The 17,645-nt window shown below is 45.0% G+C and overlaps 2 protein-coding genes across 4 annotated transcripts in view; one reads left to right on the top strand and one right to left on the bottom strand.

Annotated features, from left to right (window-relative positions):
• MYLK3 (myosin light chain kinase 3) overlaps positions 1-11,509 on the top strand; it is a 32,383-nt gene extending 20,874 nt beyond the window's left edge. For all 3 annotated transcript variants that reach the window (XM_058813479.1, XM_058813478.1, XM_058813477.1), the window contains 9 exons: positions 337-442; positions 1,475-1,568; positions 1,858-1,967; positions 2,618-2,759; positions 3,475-3,545; positions 4,948-5,076; positions 6,084-6,236; positions 8,778-8,910; positions 9,830-11,509. In XM_058813479.1, coding sequence (XP_058669462.1) covers positions 337-442; positions 1,475-1,568; positions 1,858-1,967; positions 2,618-2,759; positions 3,475-3,545; positions 4,948-5,076; positions 6,084-6,236; positions 8,778-8,910; positions 9,830-9,901 — 1,010 coding nt within the window. In that variant the 3' untranslated portion in view covers positions 9,902-11,509. The remainder of the gene's footprint in view (positions 1-336; positions 443-1,474; positions 1,569-1,857; positions 1,968-2,617; positions 2,760-3,474; positions 3,546-4,947; positions 5,077-6,083; positions 6,237-8,777; positions 8,911-9,829) is intronic.
• Positions 11,510-11,902: 393 nt separating this feature from the next.
• ORC6 (origin recognition complex subunit 6) lies at positions 11,903-17,641 on the bottom strand. Its single transcript, XM_058813720.1, has 7 exons — positions 17,577-17,641; positions 17,119-17,248; positions 16,179-16,342; positions 15,024-15,113; positions 14,115-14,227; positions 12,827-12,898; positions 11,903-12,458 (listed from the first exon to the last, which is right to left on the bottom strand). The coding sequence occupies exons 1-7, from the start codon at positions 17,639-17,641 to the stop codon at positions 12,292-12,294; spliced, it is 801 nt and encodes a 266-aa protein (XP_058669703.1). The 3' UTR covers positions 11,903-12,291.
• Positions 17,642-17,645: the final 4 nt, after the last annotated feature.

Genomic DNA, 17,645 nt, shown 5'->3' with positions numbered 1-17,645 from the left:
TGCTGTGTATTTTTGCTGGTTTTTCTGGCTGTCATGTAACAATTTAAAGATAAGTGTAATTTGTTTCAAACTTTCAGGTAGTATTTTCTGGTGGCCCTTCCTGTTAATGCATAAACTAAAATGTTGGTCTCCTGAAGGTGTCCAGTGTGTTAAGAAAACAGAGTGGAGGTTCAGGAGGTGGGATGCTGATCTCAGCTCTGGGACTGTGATCCTTGTCTGTACAAGGGATTTAGCAGCGAAAGCCCCTCACAGCCGTGGGGTGCAATCCCTGGTGTGAGGAGGTGGAGCAGGGCAGTGGGAGTGCAGCAGTGTCAGAGCAGCCTGTGTCCCCTGCAGATGACAGCCCCTCTCCTCCAGCCCCGTTCGAGCACCGCGTCGTGAGCGTCCGGCAAGCCGAGGTGACCGCCAGCTACTCCGTGTGCCGGCACCAGGTGCTGGGGGGGTAAGTGTGCCTGTCCCCGTGCTCTGGGGGCCCTGCAGCTGCCCCCAGGGGCTAGGTGGGAGGGACACACCAGCTCTCTGCAGCCACAGGGGGTCGGTTCATCCTGGAGCCCTTTGGGTGGTCACAGCTGCTCCTGCATCAAGGATGTCCCTTAGATGGATGGTTTCTGCCCCAGTCCCATGTTCATGTGCCTTACTGCCATCCTGGTGACTGTTTTTTTCATTTGTTTTAATAATCCTGGCCTCAGTGTTGTGGGAAGAACCTGTACCCTTAAGGCAGACAGATTCAGAACATTTGAAAGTCAACAAAGCCCATTAGGCCAGGCAGCTTCCAATTTTTTTTTCTGTGCTGAGCTGCACATTAAAGAAAACTAAGGAAGAGTTATAATTATTTTGACCTTATGTTTAGTTTTCACTCATAGGAAGTCTGCAGCTGCTTCAGCTTTTGTATTCCTGTATCCTTACTTATGTGACAAGAAGGCTTGATTTACACATTGATCCACATACAAATATGGCTTAATAAGTATAAGCAATGTGATGCAACAGCAGGGAAGATGGTGGTGAGGAATCATCCCAAGGGGCATTAACATGACATGGGGGAGAATTTACAGCATGCCAGAAATGCAGGCTGTGGAGTGGCTACAGTTACTGGTCTTATGGTCATTTAAAAAGTTCTGGGATCAGGACAGAAATATCCTTGTTAATAGACCCACTAACATATCCCTGAAGGACAGCAAGGGGGTCCAGTTACAGAAGGGAGCCAGAGCATGGCCAGGCCATCATACCTCAGCAGGACCAGTGGGGTTTAATATTTTAATGTAAGCACTGAACAACTGGCTGGAAAGATAAACCTAATCCTTCATAAGCTGAGAGAAAGAGGAGCTCCATGCTGCTGGCCACCCGACCCCGTTCACTTTGTCCCAGGCTATTTTTGCTCATGATAAGAATAGTTCCAGGAGAGGTTTCTGTGCTGAGCTGCTTTCCCATCTTTCCCATCTTTTCCATTTTCCCATCTTTTCCTTGGCATCCACAGGGGGCGTTTTGGGCAGGTCCACAAGTGCACGGAAATATCGACGGGGCTCAACCTGGCAGCCAAAATCATCAAAGTGAAAGGAGCCAAAGAGAAGGTAACCCCACTGCTGGGAGCTCTGAGCCTGCCCTCCCTGCCAGGGCCAGCACCACTGCCCCCAGCTGCCCATGAGGGGCAGCCCATCCTTGGGTACCATCAAATACTGCAAAATCTTGGGCTTGCTGGGACTCTTCATCATCTCCTGTATTCATGATTAAACCCCCAGTCCCATTGAAATCTGTGCTGTAGCTGTTGTTGGGCTTTATAAATAATAGTTCTGTTTTAGTGTGGTGGAATTCAAGGATTGTATTTTGCTCGTTTTTTGTTACTTTGTCATTTTTTTTCAGGAGGAAGTAAAAAATGAAATTAACATCATGAACCAGTTAAATCACGTGAATCTGATCCAGCTTTATGATGCTTTTGAAGCAAAAAATAACATCACTTTGATAATGGAATAGTAAGTTTAAATTATCTCAGGAATTGTCAGATGTCTGCGTTTTCTCAGGTCACTAAAGCAAATAGGGAAGGATAATTCTTAGCTGTGAAGAAGTGAGCGGTTTCCCAGCCTAAAAGAGAGTTAATCTCACTTTCAGAAGGAAAAAACAGTGCTTTAAAAGTAATTTCTTCAGGTTAAAAGCTAGTCAGAGCTTTATCTCTGAGTAATTTTCTCCTTTGCGCAGAATTAAGTTCACTTGTCAGCTCATGTGAAACAGCTTTCAGTTTGACAAGTTCCATTTAGTGAATTTTGTAGGTTGAAGACTTATTTTCCCATGACTAGTAAGATGAGAGAACAACAGACACTTTAGTGAGAGTGCAGAACCCTGTAGGTTCTCCAGGTCCCATAGGATCCCCAGGTCATGTGGGTTTGGGTTTGACATGTGTGCCCCAAATACTAGTGCCAACTTTGCCATTTCTGAATTTAGATTGATACTTAATTTCAAGAGAAATAAGTCTCTTGAAGTCATTGAGGCTGCTGATACACTTTCTATTGGATGTTTTGTTAGGATCCTCAATTACAGAGCCTAATTCCTAATGTGGAAATAAATAATTCATTGGGCTAATGCAAGATTTTAGGGTTTTTAATGCTTTTCTGTGTGAAAATTTTAGTCTTGATGGTGGGGAATTATTTGACCGGATCACAGATGAAAATTACCACCTGACAGAGCTGGATGCCATCCTGTTCACCAAGCAGATCTGTGAAGGAGTCCACTACTTGCACCAGCATTACATTCTCCACTTAGATCTGAAGGTCAGTTGTTTGTGCTCTCTGTGCTTTAGCGGTGCTTTAGGCACCACAGAGTCTCTGATCACTGGGGAGTAATTTCTCATTTCATGGACTCATTTCATAAAGGAATAGAATTAATGGCTGCAATGAATGGAGCCTTAGAGATTGATTACTTTTTTTCCAGTGTCTGTTCAGTAGCTTGCTTGGAATCATCAGGATTCTGGGGTTTTGCCTTTCTTAAATCAGAGTTTTTCATTCTCTGTAGCATTAAACAATTCCCTTTTATCATGGATTTTAAAAAAATTCACCCAAAACCTCCTTGGCTGGAAACGCCCACAGTCTTCCCTCTATTTCCCCTACCCTTTTTAACAGTGTACAAATACCTGTTCAATCATCTTCTATAGTTTGTACCTTTTCCTGCCTGGAACCAACCTGCAGCAAAATTGCAAGGTTTTCCTAATAGTCCCTTAATAATGGATATTTTTAAACAGAAATACAAATTGGTTTTTTCCTGCCTGTTTAAATAGCACCTTACACAAATGACATTAAACCAGGCTGGCTCATAGACAGTTCTACAGCTGGACCCCATCACCCCCCATCCCCACCTTGAAAAACATTCTCACTGGAAAAAAAAAAATGGAGTGTATTTGTGGCTTTTTATGGAGGGAATTTTATACTATTTTTTGCTAGATATCTCTCTCAAACATTTAACTCAAAATACCCTCTTCTCTTTTTGTAGCCTGAAAACATCCTATGTGTAAATCACACAGGAAACCAGATTAAAATTATTGACTTTGGATTAGCAAGGAGGTAAGAAAGTTCAATTGTGAATTATATTAAAAAACAAAACCAAATCAAACTCACCAAACCAAACCTCTGACATGTTTCTGGTAGTTCTTTGGTGGGGATTTGTGTTTTGATGGCTCTGTAATAATTCTGTGTGAATGAGTTAAGCATTTTGCTTTTGCAGGCATGAGTTTTCTGCTGTGTGCATTAATTATCTAATTACTTTTTCAAATAACATTTCTCTTCAATAAAGCTTTACTACTGTTCTAATTATCTCAAAATTATTCCCCATGTAGAGCTTTTACTCTAGGGACTCTGTGAAGGCTCCCAGAGACTTCATGACTGCAGGGTTTCATGGTGCAGGTTCTAATTGTAGAAATTATCTGCTAAACTCTTCAAGTAGTTAAGTTGATTGAAGGTAAAAAAAAGAAAGAAAAAGCATGTTTGAGCCATCTCATGTGAAACAGGAAACCCTCAGAAAAATAGGAAATTTTGTCCATTCTTTTATTTTGCTTGCATGAGTTTAAAGAAAAGCAGTGAGAGCATAGGTCAATTGCCCTAGAATAAAAAGGAATTAATTCTACTATTATTAGGACAGTAAGAACAATAATATTTCTCTAATTATTTTCTAAATCCTTTGAGATTTTTCTTCAGCTAAAAGCTGGTTCATTCATGCACATATATATTTATGTGTTTGTATAGAAGTGTCTGTTCAAGGACTTTGTTTCCATAAAATACTTGGTGAAGAAAAACAAAAAGTACATTGAGTTTGGGGTTTTGTTTGGTTGGTTTTTCAACTGGGAGGGCAGTTTTGCAACAAGATCACCCAGGAGAAAGGGATTTCCAGGCAGTGCTGTAGTGGTTTGTTCTGTCAGAACACAGATGTGGCTCCAGCTGCCATCAGTGGCAATTGTTACTGCTTCAGTTTTGTAACCTTTCCCTCTTTAGCAGTAGCAAAAAGAACAGGGTCATTTTCCCCATATGGGGTCACTGTTACTTGTTCCTGAGCCCAAATAATCCTCTTCAGTCCCACCTCAGCTATATTGAGTTATATCTGTGGTGCAGATGTTCACCCTGAGATGTAGCTGGGGACATCCCACTAATCCAGTGCCCTCCAAATCTTGTATAGTCAAAACTGCTTTGTTTTTTTAATGGGTTTTGGGCAACATCTGGAAAGCATCCTGTGGTGTCTGGCTACGACTCTTTGGGGGAGCCCTTTGCAGGGTTTAGTGTCCTTGTTCTTCCTCGTGGCTTTGCTCTGGCAGAGGGACAATGATGGAATATTCCCTGAGGTCTCCCCAGAGCTGCCCTGGCTGCCAGCGCTCAGCTCTGCTCCCCTGCCAGGCTCCCAAAAGCTGTGCCTTGCTGTTCCCTGGGGGATGAGCTCCCAGCTCCTGACTCATGGCTGGCTCTTCTCCTGGTACAGGTACAAACCCTGTGAGAAGCTGAAGGTGAATTTTGGGACTCCGGAGTTCCTGGCTCCTGAAGTGGTGAACTACGACTTTGTGTCCTTCCCCACGGACATGTGGAGCGTGGGTGTGATCACATACATGCTGTGAGTGCCCAGGGCCCTGCAGGCCAGGCCAGGCTGCAGCAGCCCCTGAGCCCACCTGGCTGTGACCAATCCTAAGGAATTCTGCTAAAACTCCCAAGCTTTCCATACAGGGGCACCTCACTGTGTGCCCAAAGTTCTAAACAGCAAATGAGCCTTTGATAAATATGTAAATGTTCTTCTCCCTTATCATCTTACTTAGATAAGGTGATGGTAAATGGGTCAGGTCATTTTTTCACTCTGAAAAGTTGCCCAAAATATGTGAGAATTTTAATTTTTGAGGACTTGAATCAATTTTTAAATTTGTAATCTGATCATTTTATAATCTTACACTTGGTGTGCATCTGCTCAGGAGAATTAATATGATCTGTGTTGGGCCATGGGTCTGAGAAATGACCTGTCATGAATAGGCCAAAAACTTTTCTCTGACATCTGGATGGCAACCATGGACAGCTTGTCTGTCCAAAGTCTCTGCCTTCTGATGGGCTTGTTTTGCATCCCAGAATCTTTCACAGACATTTTCTGTGAACTGGATACATTTCTGGTTAAAATTTGTATGTTAGCCAAAACCCAACTGAATGAAGTAATAAATGATGGAAGCAATAAAGATGGGCTTAGAGACTAACCGTAAAAAGTAATTTATTGTTCAGAATTCTGTTTAATTCAAGCCACATAAGGATATGGCCCCCAGTTTGGGAAAGCTCTTGAGTCCCTCTAGCTTTCCTTGCTGGGAAGGCACTGAAGGATGTCCCTAAATCCTCACTGAATCCACTCCTTGGGGACCTATTAATGGTGCTCCCTGACCTAAGTGAACTGCTAAATTAATTTCCCCAAACTGTTGCCTTATCCTGGCAGGGACTGAGAAATTGAACCCTCCATAGCTGAGAGCCTTTTCCCTCCATAAGATAACAATAACTACAAAGCAGAGGAGTCATAGAAGGAAAACCACACCTTGCATATGATAAATATGATAACTGCTCTTCTCCCCCACCCCCTCTTTCTTTTTTAAGGCTTAGTGGCCTGTCCCCATTCCTGGGAGAGACTGATGCTGAGACAATGAATTATGTAGTCAATTGCAGCTGGGATTTTGATGCAGAAGCATTTGAGCAGCTCTCAGAGGACGCCAAAGACTTTATTTCCAGACTGCTTGTGAAGGAGAAAAGGTACCTGGGTCTGATTGTGAGAACAGTGGCACCAGTGATATTAAATTCTTACCAGCCAGTTGTTTGGATTGCAGCCAACAGTGAGAAGTTGCTATGTGACATTTTTGTGTACTGGCTCTGGGCTTGCTGGGCCGTTCCTCAGTGATTTAGAAGCCCCTGTTTTAAAGGAAAGTGTCTGTGTACCCTGGCTGAAAAAAGTTGCTTTTCACAGTAGCATCAATACAGGCAGAACACTGGAAATCTGGAAGGATTTGCAGTATAGGAATCTGTCTCTAAAGCTTTTGCTTCTCTGAGCAAAAACTATTTCTATTGTTGGTTTGGACTGTCACAAGCCTTGACAGAAATTGCAAAAATGCCTCTTGAATGCCATGGAGGATAAATGGAAGCTGCAGCTGTGAAAATGTGCATTGTTCTCTTCTAAAGTGGTTTACAGGCTTTTGGGAGATACTAGGGAGCATTTGGGACTTAACTCTGCTTGTGGTTTCTCATTCTTAGCTCCACTGAGATCCAAAGTGATTGCAGATATGAAACAATACAGAGAATGAGGATCATATTGATGTCAGACCATGGCTGGGGAGTTGGCTGGGAGAACAGAAATTTTTCTCTTGCTGAGTAGTGATACAAAACTAATCAAATCAGGAAATGATGCATACAGTAAAACAGATTGTGTGTTTGAGGGGAATTCAAAGGAGTGCTTAGAATATTAACAGCTTCCAGATCATTACCTAAATCAGACAAATCAGTTCTAGTACTAATTTTATTTTGAACAATAGGTTCCTATGAAAAACAAAGAATTAAGTGAAATTTAGCGTATTGCCAGCAGGAGAGATCTAAGGATTTTTTCTCAGATTGTAATGATGATTTGCTGTGAGACTGTAAACTTTGGAGTCTTCAATTCTTCTGTGCAATGGGATTAGGGTGTCCAGAGGCACCCTCTCGAAGTCTGGTTAGGAGATGTGAATGAAGTGAGTATGTGAGAGAAGAGTGTCAGTGAGTGGCAGAGCAGTGATCAGCTGGCCCCACTGTTCACAAGGTGTGTGGCAGCCCCTGCTCTCCTGCAGGCACCTTTGCCGGGACCCTGGCTCTGGCCCTGGGCAGGACCTGCAGCCCCTCCCTCCCTGACTGCTGAAATCAGGCTGGGCGGGCAGGAATTGTCTTTTCACCAGCTCAGAGCTCAGGAGTTAGACATAGGCTTTTGATTTGAAAAAAGGCAAATTAAACTTTGTTCTCGACAGCTCTACCTTAAGATTTCCTCTATTACCATATACTTCCCAAACCTTTTAGGATAGGCTGTGGCATTTGGGCCCATTGTTGGATGTCAGGATATTAAAGTATGCTTAACTTGATCCAAGTTTAGGGTGAATAGACAACAGTGCTTTTTAAATATGAGGCACAGAATATGCTTTTTAACTACGAGGCACAGCTAGTGCTGTCAGGACAGACAGATAACACCACAAATGTTACTTTTCTGTTAGCAAAGTTCTGAATTTGCATAACAAAGTGATACATTAACCTAAGCCCAGCTGCAGCGAGGCACTGCCGAGCCAGCAGCAGTCAGTCCTTCATCCCGCTCACCCCTCCTGCTGGAGAGCGCAGGATGCTGTCAGGATCCGGGTACGGGCATTGTACCGTGTTCGTTCATTCGGGGCAGTTTCTTTATCCCTAACTGTCCTGGTTTAGGGCAAATTTGGGAGAAAACCCCCAAAATGGGGCCCCTCCAGAAAGCAAACCTACACGGCCCCTTCCCCCAGCCGGTTTGGGAAGGATTCCTCAGAGAGAAGTGGAAAGAACCTGTTCATTTAATAGAAACAGCACCCCCCAGCACACAAAATGAACAATGCCGGATGGCACCACTCTGTCATTGCTCTGAAAAAGATGACAAATTCAGAAAGTCTCTCCTGGGGGTGGTCACTCTGTTATCAGTCCGTCCTGTGCTGGGGCAGCTGCTGCAGCCACACGGTGCAAACTCTCGGTGTTCCCAGGACCCAGGTCCAAAAAAAGGGAAAGGAGAAACAGTCCAGGGGGAAATTTGGACTGCTTAGCCACTGACTAATGAGCAGAAGCAAAAAGCGAGAGCAGAGCAGGAGCAAAGCAGAAGCAAGAGCAAAGCGAAAAGCAAAAGCAGTACCATGTACTGTCCCGTCTGTGTCCCGCCAGCCGTGGGGGAGCGGCTGATGAGAAAACCAAAACTTTCACTCTTCAGAGCCAGTCTTGGAGGCACAGAACATGATATCCAGCATAAACAGAACGCACGGATGGGGATACAAGCATCAGAACGTCACCCTAGGACACTAACAAAGAGGAGCCCGGGGCCCTGAGGAGGGGAGCAGAGGGCCGGGCTCTCAGGGAGCAGAGGGCCGGGTCCCACGGAGCTCTCGGGGAGCAAAGGGCCGGGCTCTGACGGAGCTCTGGGCAGCAGAGGGCCGGGTCTCACGGAGCTCTGGGCAGTACAGGGCCGGGTTTCACGGAGCTCTCGGGGTGCTGAGGAGGGGAGCAGAGGGCCGGCCGGGCTCTCACGGAGCTCTGTCTCTCTCCCCGCAGCTGCCGGATGAGCGCCACGCAGTGCCTGAAGCACCAGTGGCTCTCGGACCTCCCCGCCAAGGCCCAGCAGTGCAAGCTCCGCCTCAAGTCCCAGCTGCTGCTGCAGAGCTACATGGCCCACAGGAAATGGAAGGTAAATAATTCTGCTTCCACAGGGAAATCACACCGCAGGCACAGCCATTCCCTCCGGTGTGGTGGCTCCCTGGTGCCCACAGGTTCCTTGGCTGTGAGTACTAGTTATGAGGTCTGTTTTTACCTGTAAATGAGGTGTTTGGTCATGCTTCTATTTCTTGTAAGTTTGGTTTCAATTTTCACGCTGATTGGTGTTTAGAAGTTTTTTACATCTTTCTTTCTACATGTTCAGAGGCTTCAGATGCTACTTTATGTTAAAATTTCATTGTCTTAACACTTTTCCATTGCTAGCAGCTGCATTGATCTGTTGTCACTAAGGAGTGGGGATGTAACTTAAGGCAGTTTGTGCCTCCCACTGCAAAATGGGAGTGTGGGAGAGAGGAAACAAACCTAGGCTTAAACCCATGGAGAGAACTCTGCAGGATCTTGCTGATAACCCTAGACTCCTTCTGAACTAAGTTTTTATGAAGTGATAGGTAATAATTTGTGTTTGAGTCTCTATTTGATTGTAGGTAATTGATCCTAAAAGGTGAACACAGTGATCTTTTTAGAAGGAAGCATGTGGAATTGTGAGGCAAACTCAGGATAATTTCCTTCTCTTCTGTCACTGGGGAGTTGCATTTCCTTGCCAAGGAAATGCAACTTGCACTTCTTTCAGTCCTGCACTGCAAGTGCTTGCTGGCAAACTTCTGCACTTGCATTTTAAAGATGACACAATTTAAAGACCTATCCCTGTACAATTTACAATTTATAATAACACTGCAGAACTTCACAGTGCTGTGCAGGAACCACTGCAGCCCACACAAGCTTGGGTCACTACAGGAAAATGGGTTTACCAGGAAGAGAAATCCCTGGCAGCTGCAGAAAAGTTCCTTTGCCTTGGTTTCACTCACACTTGGACTGTTCTGTTCTGTTCACAGAAACACTTTTATGTGGTGGCTGCTGCTAACAGGCTGAAGAGATTTCAGAGTATGTCTGTCAAGCTTGCATGAGCTTGTGTGAACCTCCTCCACTCCTGGAGATGGACATGAGGCCATGGAAGGAGGACTCAGTGTCTCCAAACATTTCTATCCCTGTTTTATAACCTAAGGTTTTGGGACTGTCTTCCTCAATTATTTTGTGTGTTAGTGCTGTGGCTCCAGAAGAACCTTAAGGAAGAAACACAGGATTTCTAAAAGCAAAAGCTTTTTTTTTGTTTGCTTTTACAAGTTTTTAGTTGTTCTATAGAGTGGTGGAAAAACGTGGCTGTTACTGGGGCTGACTTCTTGCTGAAGGCTTTGGCTCTGCAGAGTATTGTTGGTGTGTTTATAGCAGAAAACCCCTGGCAGTTTTCTGGTCTCTCACACCAAGCATGGGATCTCTAAAGACTTTTTACTGACTGATGTTTGTGAGTTACCAGCTTTAGAGAACTGCTACACAGTGGCACAACTTGTCCCTCAGGTGTTTGTTACTTAAACAAAAGACACAGACATTGTTTTCTTCTATATTTCTTTCCAAAAGGTAATTTCCCCACAACATGAAGATGCTTAAGTGCAACTCCAGCTTGGGTGGTTTTGGTTTGTTGTTTTGGTTTTTTATTATTCTATTCTCTCCTTTAAAAAATAATCACTGCATAGTTAGGAACTGTGAGGAACCCTGGTTTGAGGTAACTTAAGTCAGTCCATTGCTGCTGTTTCTTAGGGCAAGTTGAATTGATTGAACTTCTGGAAGGAGATGTGTGAAACTGCCATGCATACAAATCACCTAATAACTGTTGGGTCTATGCAAAAAGACCTCATGTTGTACAGAAAAGAGGAGAGTTACAGAGATTTTATGTTTTTAAAACTTGTAAGTGCTGTTCATTGTCCATGACTGCAGCACTTAAACTGCTAAGTTCTAGTTTGAGGATTTGTTTCTCCTCTCTGGAAATTTTAATGCAGTATGAGAAGCTGGTATGGTATGACATGCAAAACAGGTTTCATTTCTGATAGGTTCAGTGACAGGGAAACAGTGTGTTGCCAGACTGTGCCTTTAGTCCAGTTAGGAGGTTGAAGCCCTTTTTTCCCCCTCATTTAGCTCTTGAACAATAAACTGCTTCTTCACAATATTAACTTATTTTGGATTTTAAACTCTTTTCTTATGCATAGAGTGAGAGCCACTTAGAATCTCTCAGATAAAAGTATAATATTATTTATTAAACCTGTGGTTTCCTGTTCTGGATTTTGCAACTCAGTGTGAACTGGATGGGCTCTTAGGAAAAATGGAAACTAGTATTACTAAAAGTAGCTTTCCAGCAAAGGCATCTGTGAAGTTCCTTTGAACTTTATGGACTTTGACACCCCTTGACTTTGCAGAAGTGTTGGTTGCTAATGATGAGGTTTGTAAGACTGCATTACTCTGGTCTAGCTATTTTTTCCACTCAAGTGCTTCTCACTTTGCATAGTCCTGACTTTATTTGCAGCATTTCCAGAATTGGGACAGAGAAGAATCTTGATAATTTATCACCTTCTATGAAGGCCCACTTTTGTTCATGTTTTCCTTCCACAGTGTTTCTGCATGCTGAATGTCATTGTATTCATTGCTCTGTATATTTCTGAATTAATACTAATAAATTTCATGGAAGTGGAACAAGAATATTCATCAGCATTGGTTTAAGCCCTGCTGCCAAACAAACCTGAAAGTATTTCTGGGTGGGTCCAGAGATACAGGCCAGGCAGAAAACATGCCAGAGAAATGGAACAAAGGCCTCTTCTCTAAGCATATGACTGTGAGACACAAAAAATCTGTTGCCCAGTCAACATCCTTTTCCTCTGGATATCTTCACTCTTAAGGCACAGACATCTCCATGTTTCTTATTTTGCATTCCAAGTACCTGTGCCAAGATGATGTCATAATACAAAGCTTTTCTTTCCAGTACTTTTGTTGTTTCTTGGAATATTTGGGACCCCTTACAAAAGCACAAGAGATTTCATTCCTATACACAAGAAAATAAATCAAATTCATTGACTGAACAATATTTATTTAAAAACCCAAAAAAACCTAAAAAATAAGGCTTTATTTCTCTGCTGGCTTTGCAGTTTAACAAGGCACTGTTAGTCCCCTTCCTCTTGTTTCACTGACTGCTTCCAGGCAGGGGCCCAAGGGCCTGTAACTTATAACTTATTTACACTGGAAGTAGCATTAGAATCTTATCTGCTTCTTGCAGCCACAGAAGGAAGCTATTCTACCCCTAATGCCTGTGAGCAGTCACACACACTTCCTGTAAAATCCCACCACTCCATGGTGTCATTTATTAAAAATAACATTCTTAAATACTTAAAACCTAAATAAAATCAGCTGTCTGCCAGGCAGCCATCATTCACATGCTACTGGATCTCTTGTTAGAGCAGAGGGAGAGTTAAAATCAAGAGCAAGCAGCAGTTACATTACTGGGTGGCATTACAGAGTCACTACTCCTTGTCTCTTGTGCCTTAGCAGCATTTTCCAGGATTTTCTTTTTCCATTCCTCATAGTCCTGATTTGTTTCAGTCTTTGGCTGTTTACATGGCAGTTCCTCATCCTCTTCAGAGCCTGTGAGGAAACAAGAAAGCTCAGGAGAGGCCATCATGGGCAGCATGCTGCTGGGGACAGCAGGCAGTGAGCACAGGGACAGACAGCAGGAAGGACAGCACAGCTGTCCCTGTGGTGTCTGATCCTGTGGGTGCTGCTCCCCTCACCTGCAGGGACAGTCACCTGTGTGTCTGAACAGAGCAGCTGTCCTTCATTCCACTGGGCCTATCCAGGATAAACCCCTGTGTCCTGCTGCCAGCTCTCTGTGCTCCACAGAGGTCTGCAGGACTGAGAGCACCATGGCCCATCACACAGCTGCAACATGGGCAGCAGGAGAGCTCAGAACCACGCAGTGAGGTGATTGTCACTCACAGCTAAACACAACTTACCATCCTCCTGCTCACACTGCTGCAGGGTGCTCTGCAAGCTCTCAGGTGTCTCTGCAGCCACTGGAACAGCCTCTAAAAAACAATAAGTTGCTTTGATTTGAATGGTATTTGGGGCTCCAAGGGTGGCTTAAATGTGAATCTTGGACAGCAGTGCCACCTTCCACAAGTACTGTTGTCCAGTCAGAGCAGTTCCCTGGTCCTGACTGATGCTCAAGCTCTACAAGAGGTGCCAGCACTTCAAGTATGGCATGGACTGACTGGCTGCTTTAATTAGCAGGCTGCTGCACTGGTAACCACAATGATCCACCATGTTCATTGCCCCATACCACGCTGCTACCCTTCCAGGTCACTCAGGCAGGATTACCAATTATTTCTTTCCCTTCTATTCCATTCCCACTATTTTCATAGATACCCACAACAGGCAGGAGGCTGTGCAGGTGTACAGATGCACTCTTCCCTGAATTCTTCTGGAAATTCCCAGCTCTCTTTAGTTGTTTGAGTGCTGGGTAATCTTTGGGGGTTTATATGGCACATGCCTATGAGAAAGTAGCAGCTTTTGGGGTAGATTCAGGCAGCATGTTGCAGGAAACGTCAGGGTATGAAGACACAGTGAGAGAGGATAACTTTCAGTGGGAAAGTAAAAAATGAAAGCCTGGGAAAAGAAAAGGAGAAAGAGGAGGCAGCAGAAATACAAGGACATTACGGCACATACTGTATTTCTCCCCCACAAAAGGGAGCAGAGAGAGCTGCAGGCTCAACAATGGACAAGAAATATTCCTGACATCTGCCCAGTGTATGAGGAGGGGTGGTGCCAGGGAATGGCTGAGTTGGTAGCAGAGCAGCAAGGCTTCTGCTTGTTAATCTTGCAGTGGGGGAAAGGAAAGCACAGGAGTGAGTCAGCCTGAGAAGATGTTTGTGATAATTTGTGTGCCAGGTTGCCATGTTAACAGGATGCAGAAACCAGGCAAGAGGGAGGAATCCAAGATAGGTCAGGTAGTATGGGAGAAGCAAGGAATAAATTGCAGCAGGAAAGACAGGAAAGAGCAGTGAGCATTTGAGAAGAGAGGAAAATATTATTTTTGTCCTTGCCACTTTTCCCCTAGTTTTGTTCTTGTTAAGCTATGGCAACTTCTCCAGAAGCAAGGACTGGGAGTGGAACTGGGCTGCAGGAAACATGTTGGAATGGAATGGATGGGCAGATTTGGCTGGAGGGGGACAGCTGAAAGTGATCAGACTGAAATCACCGGTGGAACAGGATGGGGTACTGAGGCCAAAGGCAAAAACTTACTGCTGAGCTGCTGGCTTATCTTCTCCAGCTGACTGCACAGCCGGTCAAATATTGCTTTTTTCACTCCAGATGTAGCCACCATTTTAGTTTTGTCCACTTTTAGCTTCAAACACCTACAAGAGAAAGTTACCTCTGTACAAAGCAAGACTTCAGCAACTATCACTTAGGTGAGGTGGTAATTACTGTACTCACACTGCCTGTGAGAATGAGGAAGGCAGGCCTGACTTTTTGTCCCACCTATCCTTGTGTTACTCAGAAACAAATCTGGTTAAAAACCAGACCCCTGCACTACTCAGTCAATGCAGCTCAACTGAAACTCAGGGTGAGCTGAACTTACATAAGGAATTGTTTTAGGAAAAGGTACAGGGAACCCAGGACAAAATGCCACTGCAACAAAGAGCTGAATGTGACTGAATGTGTCAAGAGAGCCCTTGTGAGGAGCTGTGCAACTACACAGCACCTGTACTCTGAATAAGACTGTCACAAGGTGTAATGCTGAGGGAGGAACATCTTTGTATACCAGCAAATTCTTCCCAAGTGCTGGCTGAGTCACACACCTCTCAGCTGACATGGGCCTACAGCTCTCAGAGCCACCTCCCAAATGCTACAGCACCTTCAGGATGGGATGGTGTAGCTCTTGGGGCTTTTCCTTCTTCAGAATGGCAGCTTCTTGGTGCTGAGAAGCCCTTCTTGCACCTTGAGCAGTATTTCACCAGAAGCCATGTAAGTTTTTGCTTTGTGCAGTGCACTTTGAAGACTTCACTATGAGGAAAGGCCTGGTTTGCTCCAGCTTTGCAGGAGCAGGGCAGCAGGACGTGCTAAGCAAGACCCTGAGTGAATGAGCTGCTGCAGTGGATGGTGTGTCAGCAGGTATTTCATTTCACCAGAAGGTCTCTGGGCTGCACTCACCTGCATGCAGTGCACAGAGCAGCTGTTACAAACAGGGGCTTGGAGAAATCCAGGTCTGCTCGCTGTGCTTCCGAGAGGCTGCACTCGTACCTGGGAACAGCAAGGGACACTGGGGCATTTGCCTCACATGAAGCTCTCAAATCCCTCTGTCACTCAGAACAGGTCTGCTGGGCCACCTGGGCCTCTGCAACCCACTCAAGACTCAAGCAGAAACAGATGCTACTGGCTGAGAGGAGCAAACAGGTGAGGGAAAGAAGGGGGTTGGGATTGCCTCCTCTTCTGGAATTAGAGGTGTTTTAAACTGGGGATCTGGAGCAAGGCATGTCACTAAAATCTACTTCTTGTGCTCCTGATCCACACAGCACTTTCAGCTCTCCCTAATATCTTAAAATTTACAGTGAGATGCTTGCCATAAATCCATCCTACAGTAGAAGGCAGCATTACAGTTTCTTTGTTCCCTGGAATGTTACAGAGAGAAAGGCTTATAAATGGAAAATGACAAAGTGGATATGCAGCACTGAAAAATGTCATTTTTTATTGTCCACCTGCCCCAGGCTACTTTTTCCCAGTTTGTATTAAGTGCCACCAAGCAGGCAGAGCCTTTGTGCACTGACCTGACAGCATTAAACATGTGCTATCAAGGGGACAGCACTGAGCTCTTCAGGGACTGCTCTGCTCAAAGCAGATATTACAGAATGGGAAATTTTAGTTAACTCTGCTGAATCTCCACTGAAGTGTTCTAGCTATTGGTTTTACAGTAGAGTGATGTGTATTTTAAGAGATGTCTATCCCCAAAAGGGAGGATTTATTTCTACTGAGCATTACTTCTGAACTGTGCCATGATCAGCAGTTAAATGGATGACAGTGTGATGCTATGGGCAAATACAGAGATTTAGAGTCCTATATTTTTTACACTATTCCCAGCTGAAAAATTCCTAGTTGGACAATCAGTTGCTGAGATTCACAGACTAAATCTTTCTAACAGATATTCTAAAAAGTGGCCCAGCTCATGGCTGGATTTTCAGTGCTGAAAACTCACCTCAGTGCTCCAATCAGTAGGAGATATCTGGCCCTTCCAAACTCAAGCTCTTTACACAACTGAAGAGCTAAGAACCCTGCTTGTGGTTCCCAGTGTGCCCACAAGAGCTTCCTCACCTCTGCAGGATCTCTGAAGCCATGGTCACTGCCTCTGAGCAGCAGAACTGCACAGCCAAGTCTCGCATCCCCAGCCTTTGGTTCACCCCAAGCAAACACTCCAAAGACTTCATGGAGCTCTGGTAGGTGGTCTTGTTCAAACCAGAGAGTTTGACACAATAGCTCTGTCAAGAAGACAAAGACAAGCCCCAAGAATTAGCAAGAGTCCTTTCTGACATCTTAATCAGGCAACCAACACAACCATTAAGTTCAGTAGCTACATTAAGCAAATTTGTGCAATGAATAATTTATGTTTTCACTGCACACAGAAAGATTAACCACCTAGTAATGCCACATCTTTTAATGCAGTGATATTTTTAGGCTGTTTTGCTGGAAGTAAGGTTTGACATTTCCATTCGTGACATGACCCCTTTATCACAAGGTAATTAGTGACAAAATTACCAAAGCCTGGTTTGAAGACATGAGCAACACTTTCATGGAGTCAGGTCCAATTAAATTCTCCTCTGCTGTAAATGGACAACCATGAATAGGTTATACCAGGCATTATTTTGACAGCTCAGTATTGTTCACCTGGCAGATTTACAGATGGAGGTTTACAGGTACCCCTATAGTAAGAGATTTCTTAGAGCAGCTGCTTTCTTCCCACAGTAAAAGAGGCAGATCCTAAATTTAACATCCTTGTTGGTAATCTATTTGTTACTACAAGAGTTCAAATTCAGTTGATGTTATACCAAAGCAAGCTCAGTTAGTGAAGGGACTATGATATTGATCTCAATTTTCACTGTTTCAAACTGAACAGTGAAAGGTTTACCACAGCAAACTGTGGGATTTAGGGGAAAGTTAGTTATTATTTCCCATTTCTGTTCCCAGCACACACTAGAGAACAGCGGTTTTGTGGAGTCAGGCAAAATGCAGCAGCCGCCCAGTCACACTGCCTTACTTTGTCAACCGGTTGTTTCATGAAAGCCGCCGCCAGGTCCAGGCACATCACAGCACTGCTCGTCGCCGTCATTTGAGCCATTAACCCCGTGCACTTCACCTGCGACAGCCGCAGATACTCCTCGGCTTTTCTGCAAAACACCCAGAACGCAAAGCCCTCGTCAGGAACACAGCTACGAGACACAATGTCCCGCAAGAGCCGAGCCTAGGTTCGGCAGTCCGGCTGCAGCACAGCCTGAGAGCCCGGGGTGCTGAGGGGGCACGGCCGCCCTGCCCTGATGCTGAGCAGCAGCAGCAGCTGCTCTGCAGGGCAGGGCCGGCAACGCTTCACCCAGCCCGCGGCTCCGGGGCTTCCAGCGCATCCACACGAGCCAAGGCGGGCGCTGCTGCGGTGCCGGGCCCGGCGGGATCAGCGCGGAGGGGGCTGCGGGCAGGGCAGGGCAGGGCGAGCGGCGGTACCTGAGCAGGGCGGGCTCGGCCAGGCCCAGCCGGGCCGCCATGGCTCGCACGGCCCCGCGCTCCATCGCT

This window comes from Ammospiza caudacuta, chromosome 13, assembly GCF_027887145.1.
Source record: "Ammospiza caudacuta isolate bAmmCau1 chromosome 13, bAmmCau1.pri, whole genome shotgun sequence".
NCBI classification, from domain to species: Eukaryota; Metazoa; Chordata; class Aves; order Passeriformes; family Passerellidae; genus Ammospiza; species Ammospiza caudacuta.
The sequence above is the reverse complement of the archived record's forward strand: the minus strand, read 5'-3'. Positions and strand labels throughout refer to the sequence as shown.